Source organism: Lissotriton helveticus, chromosome 7 (genome assembly GCF_964261635.1).
Source record: "Lissotriton helveticus chromosome 7, aLisHel1.1, whole genome shotgun sequence".
In the NCBI taxonomy this organism is placed as follows: domain Eukaryota; kingdom Metazoa; phylum Chordata; class Amphibia; order Caudata; family Salamandridae; genus Lissotriton; species Lissotriton helveticus.
In genome coordinates this window covers 1388812704-1388830552 of record NC_136068.1, presented here as the reverse complement: position 1 = coordinate 1388830552, position 17849 = coordinate 1388812704, and the positions used below count along the sequence as shown (strand labels likewise).

Here is a 17849-nt window from a genome sequence, read left to right as displayed (position 1 = left end):
AGTATAATGATAATAACAGCCGCCGCTGTTATAATGTCCTCATCACAGATCTGGGCACATATGTAACAGGCCGCCATATTGCAATAGTAAAACAATAATACTCTATGGACAATAGCATTCCAAATTGGTTGTGCAGGACAATACAGGGCGGTAAAGAATGGAGCAGGAAAGAAACGAAAGGGGACCTCTATAAGGATAAAATGGAAAACTAAAGGATTGTCCCACTAGCCTAGCACTGAACCACGCTCATTTTCTTTTTAAAATATTTTTATTTTCATTTATAATCAACATAAACACAGTTGGCAAGTCACAGTTAGTTATCCACACTTCCAAGCATCCCCCTGCCCCCCTCCCACCATCCGTAGTGACCCCGTCATGAACAGTAAATCAACAAGATCCAGCACTCTCCCGCAACACATAATTATGCCACACTCCGTCATTCCCCAAGAGTGCTCCAGAGGTCCCGGTTCCACAGCCCGCCTTCTAACAATACGAAACATAGCCTCAGCATCAGGACTCTCAGTGCGTCAACCTGGTCCCAGACCCCCTTCGAAAACATGATACTTTCTCCATTTTCCCCATACACTGCGGAATTTCCGGAGACAACCCCAGGCTTTATAGGTGACCCTTTCAGCCGCCATGTACATATCCATCCATCCCCCGCCTCCAGTCTCCCACTAGGGGGGGCGATGGTGCCCCCCACGCTCGTGCTAGGTCCCTCTTCGCCACCACCAGGGCCAGCATTGCAAAGATCAGTAGTTATCCCCAATAAAACAAATTTTGGGTCCACCGCGAGCGTTGCCTCTAACACTCTACTCAGTTCTCCCAGTATCGGAGTCCAATAAGTGTGAATAATGGGGCAGTCCCAGATGATAGGATAGAAGGTCCCCTGTAGGTGTCCACATCTGAGATAACAGGGGTCACTGGCTCTGCCCATGCGATGCAGCCTGGTCCTGTCATAGTAGATCCTGTGTACTATCTTATATTGGATAAGTCACAGCCGGGATTTAATCGCAACTTCTCTATGGTGCATCAGGGCCGACTCCCAATCTATTGTGTCCATCTCACCCAGGTTCTGTTCCCACACTGCTCTCAGCTTCCTTAATCTATCCGGCGTGTTATTATTTAGGATCTTATATGTCAGAGATACAAATTTATTGGGTACCTGTTTTTGTAACAGGCATATTCTGGCAATGTGGAGGTGAGCACTGCCTCAGCCTTCCAGGCATGGCGCAGCTGTGCATATTTGAGGAACTGCGCAGGTTGTAGTCCATACTCCGCCCCCAGGGTCCCATATGTTTTAAGCTCTCCCCTCGCCACCAGGTCCCCCAGCGTTGAGATCCCAATATCATCCCACCCTTTAAAACCCGTGAGTTTGTGGAGCTCCTTCAACCATGTGCAGGTCCATATTGGCGTCTGTTTAGTCGGCTTATGGGACCACCCCATCATCCTCGTCGCCCTATCCCAGACCTCTATAGTTATCTGCGTGGTGTCTCTTTCCGCCCCCCCGCCCCCCATACAAATAGTGTAAGCTGGTACGGCGTGCCATGGTGGCCCTTTCAAGTCTATACGTCGGGTGATCCGCAGGCGCATGGAGCCACTCATTTATCGGAGCCAAGTGCTCAGCCCAATAATATGCCTCAACATCCGGTAGGGAGATCCCTCCATTGTATTGATTTATCTGAAGCGTATCCAGAGCTATTCTTGGTTGTTTCCCCAACCACAGCAAAGCGCGTAGTTCTGCATTGATCGCCTTAAACGTCTGTCTGGGAAGGGGGAAGTATTCATTTTGTAGGGCGTACAGGAAGCGGGGCAGTGTGATCATCTTAAACATTGCGGCTCGGCCTAATATCATGAGAGGGAGGCTCTTCCACCTAAGGGCATCTTCTATAAAATTTCTAAGCACTCGGATGTTTTTTTGATAGGAGATGTGTTTGTCTGTAGTCAGGCAGATTCCCAGGTATGTGAACCCCGCCTGAGTGACTTTGAGGGCGCCCTACCAGGCGCCTTCCTCCCGACGTGGGCTATATAGGACCGATTTATGCCAATTGATCATGTACCCCCGAGAAGGAGCCATACCTGTCCAGGAGTTTGAAGAGTGCGGGACTGTAGTGGCTGGTTGGGCCACGTACAGCAGGATATCATCCGCATGAACCACGCTCATTTTCAGGAAGCTGTGCACATGAGATCAGGCAAAATGACATCACTGGCAGTGCAATAAAGTCAATGGCTAAAACAGGCTTGGTACATTGCGCCATGTTCTGTCCTGTCATAGGCAGAACGAGAATGTAAATGATACAGACAGATCTATGGCAGAAGAGGGCAGGCTTCTGTATATCTAGGTATGTATATATACACACATCTATACATTTATTTATTTTGATATAATTTTTATTTGTTTACTAGAGCCTGACAGACAACTAAACCCATCAGAATATCATAAAAGAGAATAGCAAAGATTATCAAAGGGCAAATCGTCTACCCACAAAGTTAGTCTCTGGGGCTAAACAAAATAAAACAACTAAAATAATCTGTGAAATTCCATGTAACAAAATACAATAAATCCACCCTAAAAGACCAATAGGTTTTAACACATGCTTTTGTGGATCAAATCTGTTTTAATGCATGCCAAAAAATACGAACCAACAAACAGTAAACGAGATCCCACTCCAAAACAAAAACAAATCGAAATCAAAGAGCCCAACAAAATCTCCACCCACTAACCCTACCAACACTGTGGAGTACTCACATCCAATGTCATTGTGTTGTTAACGCACCATTTGCCTTCCACCCTTGTCAGTGCCGAGGTGTCAGTTTCCACCAAGCTCCACAGGTGCAGGTATCTGGGGCAGGTCAGCTCCCTGAACTCCGCAGAAAGGAGAGCAATGCAAGGATGCCAAAGCTCTCTGTAGGTGTCACCCTGATTAGTCAGTGTGAGAGTTAATATCTCCATCCCTAATATGTGCCATTGTCGATTCAATCATCCAAGATGTGTCGGGAGCTTTTCATTGCCCTAATGTGAGAGGATGTTTTGTAGGGCTGCCCTTAAAGCTAGACCAATTTGTCGCCCCCTGCAGGATTTAAGCTGGAAGGTATGTGCATTCGGGAGCCCCAGGATAACATATGCGGGGAAGCGAGGCAACTGTGTGTCGAGGTAGGTATCTATATCAGTCAATATCGTGTCCCAAAATCATGTAAGCTTGGGGCGATTCCACAACAAATGAAGAAACAACCCGGGTGACCCACAACCCCTCCAGCAGTCGGCGCTGCACACAGGGTTGCCTTTGTGTAGTCACACTGAAGTAAGGTACCAGTATGTAGCTATTTTAGTAGCAGTCTCAAAACTGGCAGTGTTGCATGCTGTATGTTGCGCCCTGTAGTAGATCACGTCCCATTCTTGGTGCGTCTGTCCTAATTCAAGCTCCTATTGCTTATGTCCTGAGCTCGTCGTCACAGGATTAGCGTGTTGGAGAATAGTGTATAGGTCAGTGATAAGGCGGCTGTCAGACGTCTTAGTTCCGAGATGTTTCTTAAAGGGGATGAGCGGGCACTGTTCCCTGTCATGAACAGTCGGGTGAGTGAGCCAATGAAGGACTTGAAGGTAGTGCATTCTCTTCGATTCTGACAGTGAATAATCTTCACGCAGCTTCTCGAAGGAGATGGGGCCCTCCTCATCAAAGAAATGGCTGATGGATCTGTACCCCGCTGCTTGCCATGGCCGGAACGCGGTGGGATCTAGCCCCAGTGTAAAGTCCGCATTACCCACAATTAGGGTCAGTGGGAAAGGGAACGATGACAGAGTTTTACAGGTAAAAATGTGGCCAAGCTTGTCTGCCTAACACGTAAACATAGAAAAAATTGGGCCACCCTGTGTGCGTCACAGAACCAGGAAATTCCACAGATGTTCCCCAGCTACCACCCTGTCCATAAACAGCCAATGTTTCTCTGACTCCACCCTGGTCCATTCCACCATATAGCAGAGTTGCACAGCCTGGTAGTAATGTAGGAGGTTCCACAGATGTACCCCAGCTACCGCCCTGTCAATAAACAGCCAATGTTTCTCTGACTCCACTCTGGTCCATTCCACCATATTGCAGAGTTGCACAGGCTGGTAGTAATGTAGGAGGTTGGGGAAACCCAGACCACCCTCTTGTGTGGACCGATAACTCTGTTCCTGGATCTTGCGAGGCCTCCCATCCGCCCAAATGAAGCGAGGAGGGCAGTCATCTTTAATGCTGCCACTCAGCCAAGCCAAGTCAGCCGATAGTGTTTCCATTGGGCCAAATTCATACATATCTCCTGGAGAATGGTTTGATAGTTGAGGGCTGCTGTTGCTTTCACTGTCAGGGCCAATCGGACCCCCAGATAAGTGATGAAGGTAATTGACCATTAAATCTGGTATTGGCGATCCAGCAACGTCTTTGTCGCGGGAGGGACCGAAAAGTTGAGGGTCTGTGATTTCTGGACATTAATGTGGAATCTGGCAGCTTTTCCTAAGTCGATTTCTGCAAGGAAGGCTGGGAGGGCCCGGATAGGTCAACTATCACGTCATCGGTATTGAGGCATTCGGTGTGTTCCTCACCGCCGGATTGTCCAGCATGGCCAGAGGCTTCCTATACATGGCAAACAACAGGGGTGACAGCAGGCGCCCTGGCCGAGTTCCCCTGAGTGTAGCAAAAAGGACAGAGGTCTGCCCATTGACCCACACTGCCGCTTGTGGTGCTCCATAGTAACTGAGGACCCAGGTGCAGAATATTGCCCCAAAGTGTTTGAGTGTCGCCTCTAAATAGGGCCAATGCACCCTGTCAAACGCCTTTTTGGCATCCAAGGCCAGGAGCATTATTTACCTTCAAGAGCATTTGGCTCCGCTTCTCTAATGACGATTGAATTACTTCACCCATGGCCATGGCCACTGTGGTGAATCTTTTGTTTGGATCCACCGATGGAATGATGCAATTACAGTGGGGCAGAGTCACGCCCTGCCTAGCTACACACTGTGTCTATGGATAAATTGGCCAAATGGTAACTTCGATTAACCATTTGTCCCTCTCGCCATGCTGACTCACAGAGTGAGTGCGGAACCTGTGCCTCCAATCACAAACAGTTCCAACTCATAAATTACCTCCTGTTCCTTTTTTTGTGCCCCATCTATGGAAAAGCGCGGGGCACGTGCTCCAGCGTTTCACTGCGGTTCTATTACTAGCCACGCAGCGCCGGCGGGATTGTGGGGAGCTCACATGGCCCTGTTTGTGATGGCTATACCTCCTTCGGTCCGTTTGTCCACCTGTGGCATGCAGCGGGAGCCAGGAAGACAAGGGCCCTGTCATTGTCTGCAATTTTGGATTGTCTGTTCCTCTGGGCTTAGTCCAATGTGGGTTTGTTGAGGGAAGTCTTTATTCAGGGGGCTATGAATAGTCAGGCTGATCGTCTGAGCAGGAGGATTCCCTCCATTCAGGACTTTTGTCTTTCTCCCCCAATATTTGCCAAAATGGGTCAGCTGTGGGGTCGGCCCTGGGTGGACCTGTTTGCGAGCCCTGGCAATGCGCTTCTTTCCAAGTATGTTTCCTGTGGGAGGGAGGAGTCTACTTCCGGGGTAGATGCCCTGTAGTGTGTGTGGCCGGTGGGCCTGTTGTTTGCTTTCCCTCCGTTGCCTTTGATCCAGAGGTTTGGGGTCGGAGGGAGAAGGCACAGGTTGTGCTGGTGGCTCCAGCATGGATCCACTCTGTCTGGTTTCCTGTGTTGATGGAGATAAAGGTGGGTCGGGAATAGAGGTTACCGTGGGTATCTGTCTCCCCTGAGGTGTCCGTGTCTCCAGGTGCCCTCCTTGGGGAGGCTAAAGTTGAGCTGGGAGGCTTGATGTTGTAGGGTCTAGCTTCGGTTTCCTCTTCTTTGCTGGTGTCCAGACGGTTGTCTACCTGGTCTTCTTATGCTAGGCACTGGAAAACGTTTCAGGCTTGGTGTGCTCCACGACAGTTGCTTCCTCTACCTGTTTCCCTGACTCGAGAGACAGACTTTCTCCAGGATGGTTTCCAGCTGGGTCTGAACCCTGCTTCTTTTAAAAGTGCCATGGTCGGCAATTAAGGCTTTTCAAGCTCCATGGTTCCCAGGATCTTTAAGGGATTTTCCAATCTCCGTCCAGTCCCACAGGTGGTGTGTCCATCTTGGGATCTGCTGCTGGTGTTGCAGGCTCTCCAGTATCCCCCTTATGAGCCATTGGCATCTGTAGGGTTACGCTTGATGACCTTGCAGGCGTTCTGGTGGCTGTCATGTCTGCTCGCAGGCTGGGGGAGTTGGGCTCATTGTCTTGTTTGTCTCCTTTTTTAGTGTGTTCGAAGACAGGCTTGTTCTTCGTTTGGATCGGGTTTTGTGCCCAAGTGAATTCTTTGTTCCATCGTCAGCAGGAGGTGATTCTTACAGTGTTTTGCCCAGATCCTCAGTCTCCTGAGCAAGAAGCCCTTCATTCACTGCAAGTGCGTGGGGCAGTTCTGATTTACCTGGACAGGGTGAAGTGGTTCAGGGTCTCTTCTGCTTTGTTAACTTTGGTCCTGCCCAGATAAGGGCCAAGCCTTCGACTCAGACCTTGACCAGGTGAATGAAGTCTTACAAGTAATTTAGTCTGTCTTCTCCTCTAGGGATCCAGGGAAGCGCTACAAGGGGCATGGCTGAGGTGCATGGGGCTTCTTTGCAGGAGATCTGTCAGGCTGCCACTTTGGCCGTCCTCCTACTTTTGTGTTCCATTATAGGGTGGTCCAGGGTACTGAAGTCCCTGATCTTTTGGGTTCCCGGATGCTGACTTACATGCTGTAAACCGTTTCTTGCCTTTCGATTAAACTTGTGTATGCATTCTGTGCCGTCCTGGTCCATTTATTTTGGCTTGGGCAAGAGGGATGAAGGGGTAATGCTGCGATTACTTACTGGTATTAGATTTACTCTGAATCCTTCTCTCGTTGTGATGACTCAGGCCCTCCCTTCAGCCCTTTCGGACCACTCAATCAATCAATCAGGGTTTTTTAAAACGCAACTACTCAACCTTAAGGGTCTCCATGAGCTGCAGGGGCTAGGGGGAAGGAGAGGCTGTTCAGTCATAGAGAGGTCTTGCGCTCCTTAATGAATTGAAGGCAGGGGTGGTGATTGCCTGAGATGCAGAGGAAGGGAGTTCCAGGTCCTTGCCGCGAGGTAGGAGAAGGCTCTTACTCCACCAGCGGTCCAGCTGGTCCTTGGGATTGTGGCCAGGGCCAGCTGCGCAGAGCGGAGCAGAGATGTCTGGTCGGGGTGCAAAGAAGAGCAGGTGGTTGAGGTATGCGGTCCGGCATTGTGGAGGGCTTTGTAGGCGTGTGTGAGAAGCTTGTAGGTGATACTTTTGGCAGAGGCGTTTTGGATGTTTTGCAGCTTCGTTGGAGTGTATTCATGCTGCCGGCATAGAGTGCATTGCTGCAGTCGAGTCTGCTGCTGACGAGTGCATAGGTGACTGTATTACTTGTCTCGGTAGGGAGCAGGAGGACGAGACAGTGTTGACCTGGCGATCATTAAAAGGGAGGAGTCGAGGATGATGCCAAGGTTTCGTGCGTGGTCTGTGGTTGTGGGGGTGGTTTATCAAGCGCTGCGGGCCACCAGGTGTCGTCTCAGTTAAAGGGATTGTGGCCCATGATGAGGACTTCCGTCTTGTCTGAGATGAACTTGAGGCAGCTGTCCTCTACTGCCTTCCTTCCGCTGTGAAAGTTGTTCTTGCCGACTGTGGGTTTGTCGGAGATGGAGACAATCAGCTGGGTGTCGTCGGCATAGGAGACGATGTTGAGTCTGTGGTTTCTGACGATGGTCGCAAGTGGGGCCTTATAGATGTTGAAAGGGGGGGGCTCTTGGAGGAGCCCTATGACACTCCGCAGCCGATTTCTGGGGCTTCTGAGAGAAAAGGTGGAATTCTGACTCTCTGTGTTCGACCAGTGAGGAAGGAGTGGGTCTAATCGAGGGTTTTGTCATGGATGCCCGTGTCGTGAAGTCTAGCACAGAGGGTGTCGTAGAAGACGTTGTTGAAAGTGGCCGAGAGGTCCAGGGGGATGAGGGCCGTGGTTTTGCCTCTGTTGTGGAGGATGCGGATGTCATCTGTGTTGGAGAGGGGCGTGGTCTCGGTGCTGTGGTTGCTTCTGAATCCAGATTGGGAGAGGTCCAAGATGTTGTTTAATTCTGTGAACTCGGAGAGTTGGGTGTTGATGGCCTTCTCGATGACTTTGGCTGGGAAGGGGAGTAGGGAGATGGGTCTGTAGTTCTTGAGTGTTGCTTGCCTGAGGGCTTCCTGATGGGGAGCCAGTGGGTTGGCGCAGTTGGAGATCCATGAGTGGAGGTTGCGTCCAGAGGCGTGGGCGGCGTCATGTCAGTGGTGGGGTTGCGGCTAGGGTGGTGGTGAGCTGGTCTTAATGACCTTGTTCCAGCTTCTGCATGGGTAGCAGTGGGCGTGCTGATGTACGGTGGGTTTGGTGAAGGTAAAATGGATGCAGCGGTAGTCAATCCAATGTAGTTCGGAGGTGTGGCGAAAGGAGATGTTGCTGCTTGCACAGAAGATGGGGCTGAGTGTGGGTCTGGCTGAGTGGATTGGAGAGGTGACCTGTTGCTTGAGTCTGATGGTGGCGAGGTTCTCTAGTAGGGATGATGTGTCGTGGTCGTCGAGGTTGTGCAGGTGGAAATTGAGGTCTCAGAGGGTGATGTAGTTCATAAAGGCGAGAGTGTTGTGTGCGATGAAGTCGACTAGGGTTTCGCTGAATGGGGGAGGGGTCCGGGAGGTCACTGTAGAGGAGTGTGCCGTGGAGGGTGGTTTCGAGGTTGGTTTGGATCTGGAAGTGGAGGCGCTCCATGGTGGTTGAGTTGTCATCCGAGCTGGTTGTGATGCGGAGGGTGTTTTTGTGTACAATGTTGATGCCTCCTCATGGTCAGGTCCAACTGTGTGGTGTTTGGGCTTGGTACGAACTGGAGGTATGGGGGGGATTTTTTGCATTGGAAATATTTGTGAGCCATTACATCGAGAGAAGGTCTGAGAGTAATGCTATTACCGGTAAGTAAACGCAGCAGTTTACGGCAACTGCCATGCGGGAGCTGCAGAGTTTTATTAGCTGCAGTTTCTCCTTGACGAAGTAAGTGGCATTTTATTATGCATACGTGGACTGTATACACAGGGTAGCGTACTACCGCAATATAGCCACTGAAGCAAGAGATCGGCACTGGCCACAAGCTTAAATTAAACCCTTCACCCTCATCACCACAGTTAGAAAAACATATCTGATCATTTGTAACCAAGCTACTACACAAGAGTAGTCTTTTAGGCAACTCTCAAATGTTGCTCATCATGTATGTCCACTTGCATGCCATACTTTCTAGGATATCGAAGACTAGCTGTGCCGCTCACTAAAATGGCCCTTATTAGTGGGTCAAACCATGTGTGTCTGTTTACATAACATCCAGACATTGCTCAAGAGAATTTTACTATTTCACCTGAAAGTCCATTTGCATGCATCACATGATGAGCACTTCTTGGTCCTCTCCCTTACACAAATCAGATTAAAGAGTGGTGCAATTACAAAGTTGCATATACAAAAAGGAGCCACTGTTTACAATAAGAATTTTCCTATTTCACCTGAAAGTCTATTTGCATGCATCACATGATGAGCACTTCTTGGTCCTCTCCCTTACACAACTAAGATTAAAGAGAGGTGCAATTACAAAGTTGCATATACAAAAAGGCGCCACTCTTTACAATAAGAATTTAAATCCATTGAATTATTCACTGCACCTTGAAAATACCCGCTATTTGGTGTTCCCATTAAATGTTTGTATTATGTTGTAATGTTATCATTTTACCAAAGACTAAAAAGAGAGGGAGATAATATGAGAATAATGAGAATAATGCCCCCCTCCCCCAGGCATAAGAAGCAAGTGACATCCCTCATTATTAACAGTCGGTCTCAATTTTAGGTCTCTCAAAGATTATACCCAGAGTAGGAGACACCTTAATCCGAGTGGTGGTCACACATGAATAATATAAACCATCCATATAAAGAATTCCCAGTAACACGATGAGGTCGACTCTTTATCCTTCTCCTCACATAGTGAGTGTCCACAGGGGATCTGCCCCAGCATTGCTGAAACATGTCTGAATCCACCCAAAGTCAGAATAAGTGCAGCCAAAAAAACACAAAAGAAACCAAAAAGAACATTGCTTAATGTAACAACATCATGCTCACGTGTGAGAAGGGATAAATTCACACGCTCAGGGTGTTCTCGTTTGCAGTGTTCACCAGGGATGCGTGTTTACACAGCACACACTGAACACAACTTTATGCTTTCAATTGATTGGAGTGCAAATCAACAGCATTAACAGAATAACGTTATTCTTGTGTTTTTATTCTTTCCAGCAGGTGTTCCCAAAAAGCAAAAAACATTTACGGTATGGGAGCAATAGGCCCCATATGCATGCACTCAACACACAATTAGGTAGGCAGGGATACATTTAAGTCCTGAAGACACATATGGGCTGTGAATCAGGCCGAAACATGTTGGCTAGCCTTTGAGAGGTAACAACCATAGCTATTCTAGTTTTACCCCCAGATTATATTTTTAATGATATTTAAGATTCCCAAAATAATAAAGGAAAAAATCCTCTGGGTATACCACTTTTACAGCAAAATACTTATTTAAGAACTCCCTTAACAGGTAGAGTCCACAAGTTGGGTGGCTACAACACAGGTTTGACTCTGCCACACGGGAAGGAGGTGACAGCCTCTGCTGTGACAGCTGACATTGGAACTGGGTTGACTGAGCCAATGACCCTCCCGCACCCACCTTCTCCTGCTCCCTCTACTGCTGGTAGGTCCACTTAAGAACTACGAATATCTCAGGTATATGCATTATTCCCTAATGTAGTGCTACAAAATATGTGGATGTCTGGCATTGGCCCTTTCCTCCTGTTTTGCCCTCACCTGGGAAGCTTCTGTCCCCAAGCTTACCACACTAATACTGAGAAAGTGCTTAATAATGCAATGCTGTGCCAATTTATTTTGTATTGTTTTGAAAACTGAATAAACAAGTTTAATAAAACAGGTAGAGTCCACCAGAGTGGTATGGTGTGATTAAGTTGGCTATGATGAAGCATGCCACGATACATTGTGAGTGAGGTCAGCTTTCCAAAATACTTAAGAGCCTGCTGGAGAGTTTCTTTCTTTTGCCACTCCTTTATAAGTCTAAATTAGGTAAGCCAGGGTACTCATTGTGACTATGTGCTTCAACAAGGAGGGTATATGCCCTAGGAGATTTTGCTCCTCCTATCCTTATGTGTTTTAATCTTTTGTCTTTGCTCACAATAAAAGTTAAGACCACAATTATTTAAACAGACATATAATTGGCACATCCGAATAATACACGCAGATGCTATACAATTGTGTGAGTTTGAAAATTACTCAATAAAAATGTTTTGAAGAAAATAAATCAAACTAGTGTTTCACTTGCCTTAACCTGTAGTCTGAGCTTTGAAACTAAATGTTGACTGTGTGATAAACCAGGTGTACTGAACTTGAAACAGTAGTTATTTTGCTGCTAAAAATGACTTAAGGTGCAGCGTGGTCTGTTCTATGCCATGCAGTAACTTCTATTGTGCTGGAATTAGAAATATCTTGCTACATAACATTTATTAGGATATCGTACCTGTTAAGGCTCTTCATATCCAAATGCTCCATGGCAAATGCTGTTCCGCCATCTTTCAAGTCAATTATTTTGATTGGTTTTGGGGCTTTCACAGTCTTAGTCTGCAGGATAGCTTCCAAACCAGCCATTTCTCCCAAAAACATTTTATTTGCCTGTCAAATACCAAAACAGATATCAGACCATTAGAAGCATCCAGTGGTTAATATTACATGAAAGGGAAAAGGAAAATGCCAGCTAATAAATATTTTAAATGCTGTAGCTCTGCCTGCCCACCAAGACTAGGACATCCTGGAAGTAAATACAAGTGCCACACAGGGAGATGGGGGTACCATCCTTATTAAGAACGACATAAAATAGAATTACATATTTTTCTGGTTAATCTACAAACTTGTATTTGAAGGCGCACCACTTGACCCATAGCACATCACCAGGTATTAGCATTGTTTCAGAATCTTTGAAAGCAATTAAAAACAAATAAGAAGTCGTTGAAATACTGGCATTGTCCTGGAAAGATGGGAAACTGAATTAATTGAGCACCGTTTTAAAACATGATTTCCTAAGTGAAGGGATGAACCGTTAAAGAATATTTACTAGCCCCATTGTATAAACCATGGCCACTCGCAAACATTTTCCAATGGGCCAAAATGTTTGGTCTGTGATGTGACCGAGGATCGCATTGATGCAGCAGTGTGGTGGTTGGGGCAGGAGGGTAGTGTCTGTGGTACATATATATATATATAGTGATGAACTGCACAATGTGAAACCAGAAATTGTGTGATCAATCACCTAGCGCCCAAGGGTCTGAGCAAGTTTTTTGCAGTGGAACGGGCCCACCGAATCCCGAGTGGCCCGCCCAAGTTGGGAGCTTCTCCGCGGCCCATCATTGCGCGGATCTTTAACTTTCGTGACAGAGATGCGATCCTGCAGACGTCCCGCACATCGGGCCCTACGAAATATGAAAACGCCGCGATCAGCTTCTACCCGGACTTCACCCAACAGGTTCAGAGGCAGCGACTGGGATTTCAAGGAGTGAAGAAGAGAATGAGAGACAGAGCCATGAAATATGCCATGCTTTTCCCGGCTCGATTGCGTGTGGTTCACAATGATAAAACGTTTTTCTTTCACCATCCTGGAGCTGCTAGTGACTGGTTGGACTCGTTGCCCCCTGGACAGGAACAATTTGATCATTCGGAACACTCCGGTGGAGCGGAGGGCGGCCTGATGGAGCAGGAATAGGGAGTGAATCGGCTCCTGGACCAACGTATTGACTTTCGGCTGTGGTTTGATGCTATGCTACTATTGTCCGTTATTGTGTTGTCTTAATGGGGTGTGGGAGGGGGTCGGGTGTGTCTTCCTCCTCTGGGGTTCTTTTCGTAGATTAGTTGTATGTTAGGGCGACAGGCACACTGCAAGTTGGGGTGGCTTTTGAGTCTCACGCAGGGGTGCGGGGTGGGGGGTATAATGTTGGTTTGGGGGGTTGGGGGGTTCAAGTTTAGGGTTTTTTGTTTTATTCAAGGCATAGTACTGATGATCTCATGTGTTGCAGTGTCGCGGCTGGTGTGGGGGGGAACCTGGGGTGGATTCTGGGATGGGGGATAGGGGACTACGCATTCTGTGTTGGAACGTAAATGGGTTGGGAGACAGAATTAAACGGGGGTGGTTTTATAGTTGCTACGACGCTTGTCTCCTGATGTGGTTTTGCTTCAAGAAACACACTTGCTGGGTAATACGTGCCACGCCATGAATAGGCGTGGATACCGTCTCATGGCCCAATCGGGTTTCACTTCCGGCTCCAGAGGGGTGGGCATTCTGGTTCGGACCTCCCTCCCCCTTGCTATTGATGACGTTATACTCGATGATAGGGGGCGTTATGCCGCTATTGTAGGGCGCTGGGAGGGGAGGGTGATTACTTTACTCTCGGTTTACATACCCCCAGGCCTTCAAACTACGACCTATGCTGATTTGGGAAAAGTGATCCTGGGAGTGCCCGAGGGTGTACTTGTGGTAGGGGGGGATTTCAACTCAGTAGTGTCTGGTATGTGTGATCGTCACCCTACCCGTGTCCTCGCTAAATCTCAATCCTGGCTGGGGGACTTCCTGGAGGCAATGGGGCTAACCGATTGCTGGCATTTACATCATCCTGGGCAACGGCAGTATACTTTTCACTCCGGGGCCCATGGCAGCCTTTCGAGATTAGATTATGTTTTGATGCCCTCCTCCCAGGCTTCCCTCATAGGGGAGGTGAAACATCTTGCCAGGGGTATTTCGGATCACTCCCCGCTGTGGTTAGTTGTGAACGCTCGTCTGGGGTCGGGAGGTCGGATTGCCCCGATTAATCCATGGTACCTCCGTGATCCTAAGATTAGAGTGGAATTACTTAAAGCAATCGATCGTTACTTTGCTGAAAATGTGGGTTCAGTGTCCTCTTCTGTCTCCTTGTGGGAGGCGTATAAAACTGTCATTCGGGGCCAAGCCCTCTCCTCGATTGGCAATGTTAAGAGGTGTAAGCGGGAAGAGGTTGTCCGTCTTGAGACTGAACTTACCATCCTTGAGGGAGAGTTGGACTCTGGAGCCTCCCCTGAGAAGCTGCACTTGTTAGACCTAAAACAGCACGAATATAGAGCACTTGTGACTGACGCTGCGAAAGAGATGGGTCGTGAACAGCAGGGGCGTCTGTATGATGTGGGAGATAAGGCTGGGAAGTTGCTTGCTTGGTTGGATAGGAGAGAATGCGCGAGTCGGGTTATCCCTGTCATAGTTGATGTGAATGGTGAAAGTATCACTGACCCTGCTGGGATCGTTGCGCGGTTCGCCGATTATTTTCGGGTAGTGTACTCCCCTGTGTCCGATCGACCAGAGCAGGACTCCCGCTTGCTTCTCCGCGATATCTCGCTGCCATGCTTGTCTGACCCGGAGCGGGACCTACTGGAAGCTCCGCTCACGGCTGATGAAATTGCGACCGCTATCCGATCGATTCGCTCCGGGAAGGCCTCGGGCCCTAATGGACTCCCCATCGAGCTTTACAAGCTCCGTCCCGACGTACTGGCGCCGTATTTGCGATCTATGTTTTTGGAATCCCTAGAGAAAGGGTCTCTTCCTCCTGATCAAAGGCTGGCCTCCATAGTGGTTATCCATAAGGAGGGAAAGCCGCGTGACCGCTGCGAATCTTTCAGACCTATTTCCCTGATCAATGTTGAACCTAAGATCCTGGCCAAAGTTCTTGCTACTCGTTTGATATCTGTTATAGGAGATCTTGTTCACCCGGACCAATCCGGCTTTATACCACATCGCAATACGGCACTTAATCTTCGGCGCCTTCATGGAGTCCTAGCGCAAGCCGGGACTCTGCGGGAGTCGGCCATCTTGGCGTCCCTAGACGCCACTATGGCGTTTGATACGCTTGAGTGGCCTTATCTTTGGGCGGTCCTTTCTAAATTCGGTTTTGGGCCCGCCTTTATCCAGTGGGTGCAGCTGCTTTATGCTGGCCCTTTAGCCCAGGTAGTGGTGAATGGGCGTGTTTCGGCCTCCTTTGCGCTTGGTAGGGGTACGCGCCAGGGCTGTCCTCTGTCCCCACTTCTGTTTGCTCTTGCCTTAGAGCCATTGGCGGCTTGGTTGAGATGGGAACCATCCTTGAAGGGTATTAGATGGTCTCCGGAATTTGAAGACCGTATATCTCTGTACGCGGATGATATACTCTTATACCTTACGTCGCCCCGGAAGTCGTTGATCGTCCTTTTCGACATTTTGACTTCTTTCAGTAAAAATTCCGGTCTAGTCATCAATTGGTCAAAATCTTGCGTTTATGTTCTTTCCGGCGATGCTCCCCTCTTGCCACGTGGATGTCCTATCTCGGTGGTGCTCGAGGGATTCAAATATCTGGGAATCTTTGTTACCCTAGACCCTACGCTTCGTTACGAGCGCAATTTGTTGCCCCCTCTCCGACGTCTTCGGGCGGATATAGAAACGTGGAACAGACTCCCTCTCTCTCCCCAGGGTCGAGCGGCGTTGTTTAAGATGATGTCGCTCCCCCGATTTCTCTATGCGCTTCAAAACACGCTTGACGTAGTACCAGCTGGGTATTTCCGGGAGATTGAATGTCTACAGCGACAGTTGATATGGGGGGCCGTTCTCGTATTGCCCTTTCGGAGCTCACGCTCCCTTGGTATGATGGCGGCATCGCACTCCCGGACATCCGTCGCTATTATTGGGCCTCTCAGTTAGGGGCCATCAACCACGGCACCTATGCTCATTCACCAAACCCGGCCTTTGCGATGGATAAATGGTTGCTGCCCGGCGGCGATTACAACAGGGCTTTGTACGCGACGTCAGCCGGTAGATCTCTTACGGGTCCCACTAAAACAGCGGTGCAGGTGTGGTATCGGGCTACGGCGGCCACGGGATGGGCTGACAGACCGACCCGGGCTACTCCACTCTATGCCTCGGATAAACTTGGCTCCCTTTGGCAATCGAAGGGATTCGATCGGTGGGACATGATAGGGATCAGCAGGGTCGATGATATGTGGATCAAGGGTAGGATCAAAACTTTTGAGGAATTGAAAGTTGAATATGGATTGAATGATAGGGAATCCTTTCGGTATGCGCAAGTCCGGCACGCAATCTTGTCTGTTTTTCCCCGAGGCTCGGACGTGCCGGAAGCATCCCCGCTTGAAGATAGGATACTAGACGGGCATGTCCCTGATAGCACTATCTCGCTCATTTATAAAAAACTGATTAATACTAGGATTGACTTGTTGGAAGGCCTCCGAGGGTTGTGGACCAGTGATGGTCTGGAGCTCGATGATGAAGACTGGCAGGCCGCGATCTCTTCCCCGAAAGAGGTGGCTATCCCGGCACGCCTTCGGTTTGTCCAACTCAAAATTCTGCATAGGGTGTATGTGACTGGCCCGCGTCTGGTGCGAATGGGATTCTCGACGGATGGATTGTGCAGGCGTGGATGCGGCAGGGTGGCCACGTTTCTCCATATGATTTGGGAATGTCCGGCTGTGCTGAGCTATTGGAATCGCGTGCATGCGGTAATGAGTGAGGTTACGGGTGTACGGCTGATGCCTGAAGCGCGGAGGTGCTTGCTGAACGTCTGGGAGCCGAATGATTACAATCTGGCGCAGCTTCGATGGGCGACCTTGGGTAACATGATCGCCAAGCGTGACATTGCCCAGCTATGGGGCGCCCAGAGGCCTCCGACAGTCATAGTGTGGAAACAAAACATGGATTGGTGCATGTTTCGAGAAAAAACGGTTTATGTTTCCCGTGGCACACCTGGCAAATGGGGGAAAATCTGGACTCAGTGGAACACATACCGTGGTGATATATGTGCTCCCCCCATATCGGAATGTGATATTGACTTGTCTTCCTCCCAACCTGATGTTTCCTCCGCAGGATTATAGATGTTTTGTATACTTCTGGTCTCCTTTCCCCCCCCTCCCCCCGATTTACTGGTAGCAACGATATCTGATTTACGCTTGTACCCCCCCCCCCGCGAGCCGAATGGTGACACAATTCTATTGTAATGCCTTGCCATGTTTTGTTTTTCTGTTTTCTTGTTTTTATTTTCAATAAAAAGTTTCAACAAAAAAATAAAGAAATTGTGTGATCATAGGCAATTGTTTATACTTTTCCTCCTTTTTCTTCATTATCACATATAGGAGGACCTCAAAATATGACTTCAGGATGTGCGCTTTACAAAATCCTTCCCTGTGCTTAATTGATAAATTATAATGTTGTTCATGTATAATAGGAACCAAGGCCACCCAATTGTTTCAGTTGGTTTTTATCACCGATTACATAGATGGGATTGTAATATTTAGCTTAAAATGTATTTATTACATTTTGATACTCAATAATGTTTCACAATGTGATTTTAAGCTTTTTATTCACGCATTTATTTATTTATTTATATATATATAGTTATTTATTTATATATTTATGCAACATATAACATGGTGCAACACAATTGAGCGCAATTTCACAAATTCTATATTTACAAACATGGCACCCAATATGTGTAGAATTGCTCCAGAGGTTAAACTAGCAGATGTTAGAAGAAAGACTGTTTGTAAAATTTCACGCAAGTATTTTGTTTGTTTTAACTATGGGTGTATACCACTATGCAAAGATAAAAACAGAAGGTGGACCACGCTTTTGCT

At 48.1% G+C, this 17849-nt stretch overlaps 1 protein-coding gene across 3 annotated transcripts in view; it reads right to left on the bottom strand.

Moving 5' to 3' along the window:
* Positions 1-17849, bottom strand: part of LOC144770305 (ketosamine-3-kinase-like) — a 246190-nt gene that overhangs the window by 210600 nt on the left and 17741 nt on the right. For all 3 annotated transcript variants that reach the window (XM_078654706.1, XM_078654705.1, XM_078654707.1), the window contains exon 2: positions 11686-11837. In XM_078654706.1, coding sequence (XP_078510832.1) covers positions 11686-11828 — 143 coding nt within the window. In that variant the 5' untranslated portion in view covers positions 11829-11837. The remainder of the gene's footprint in view (positions 1-11685; positions 11838-17849) is intronic.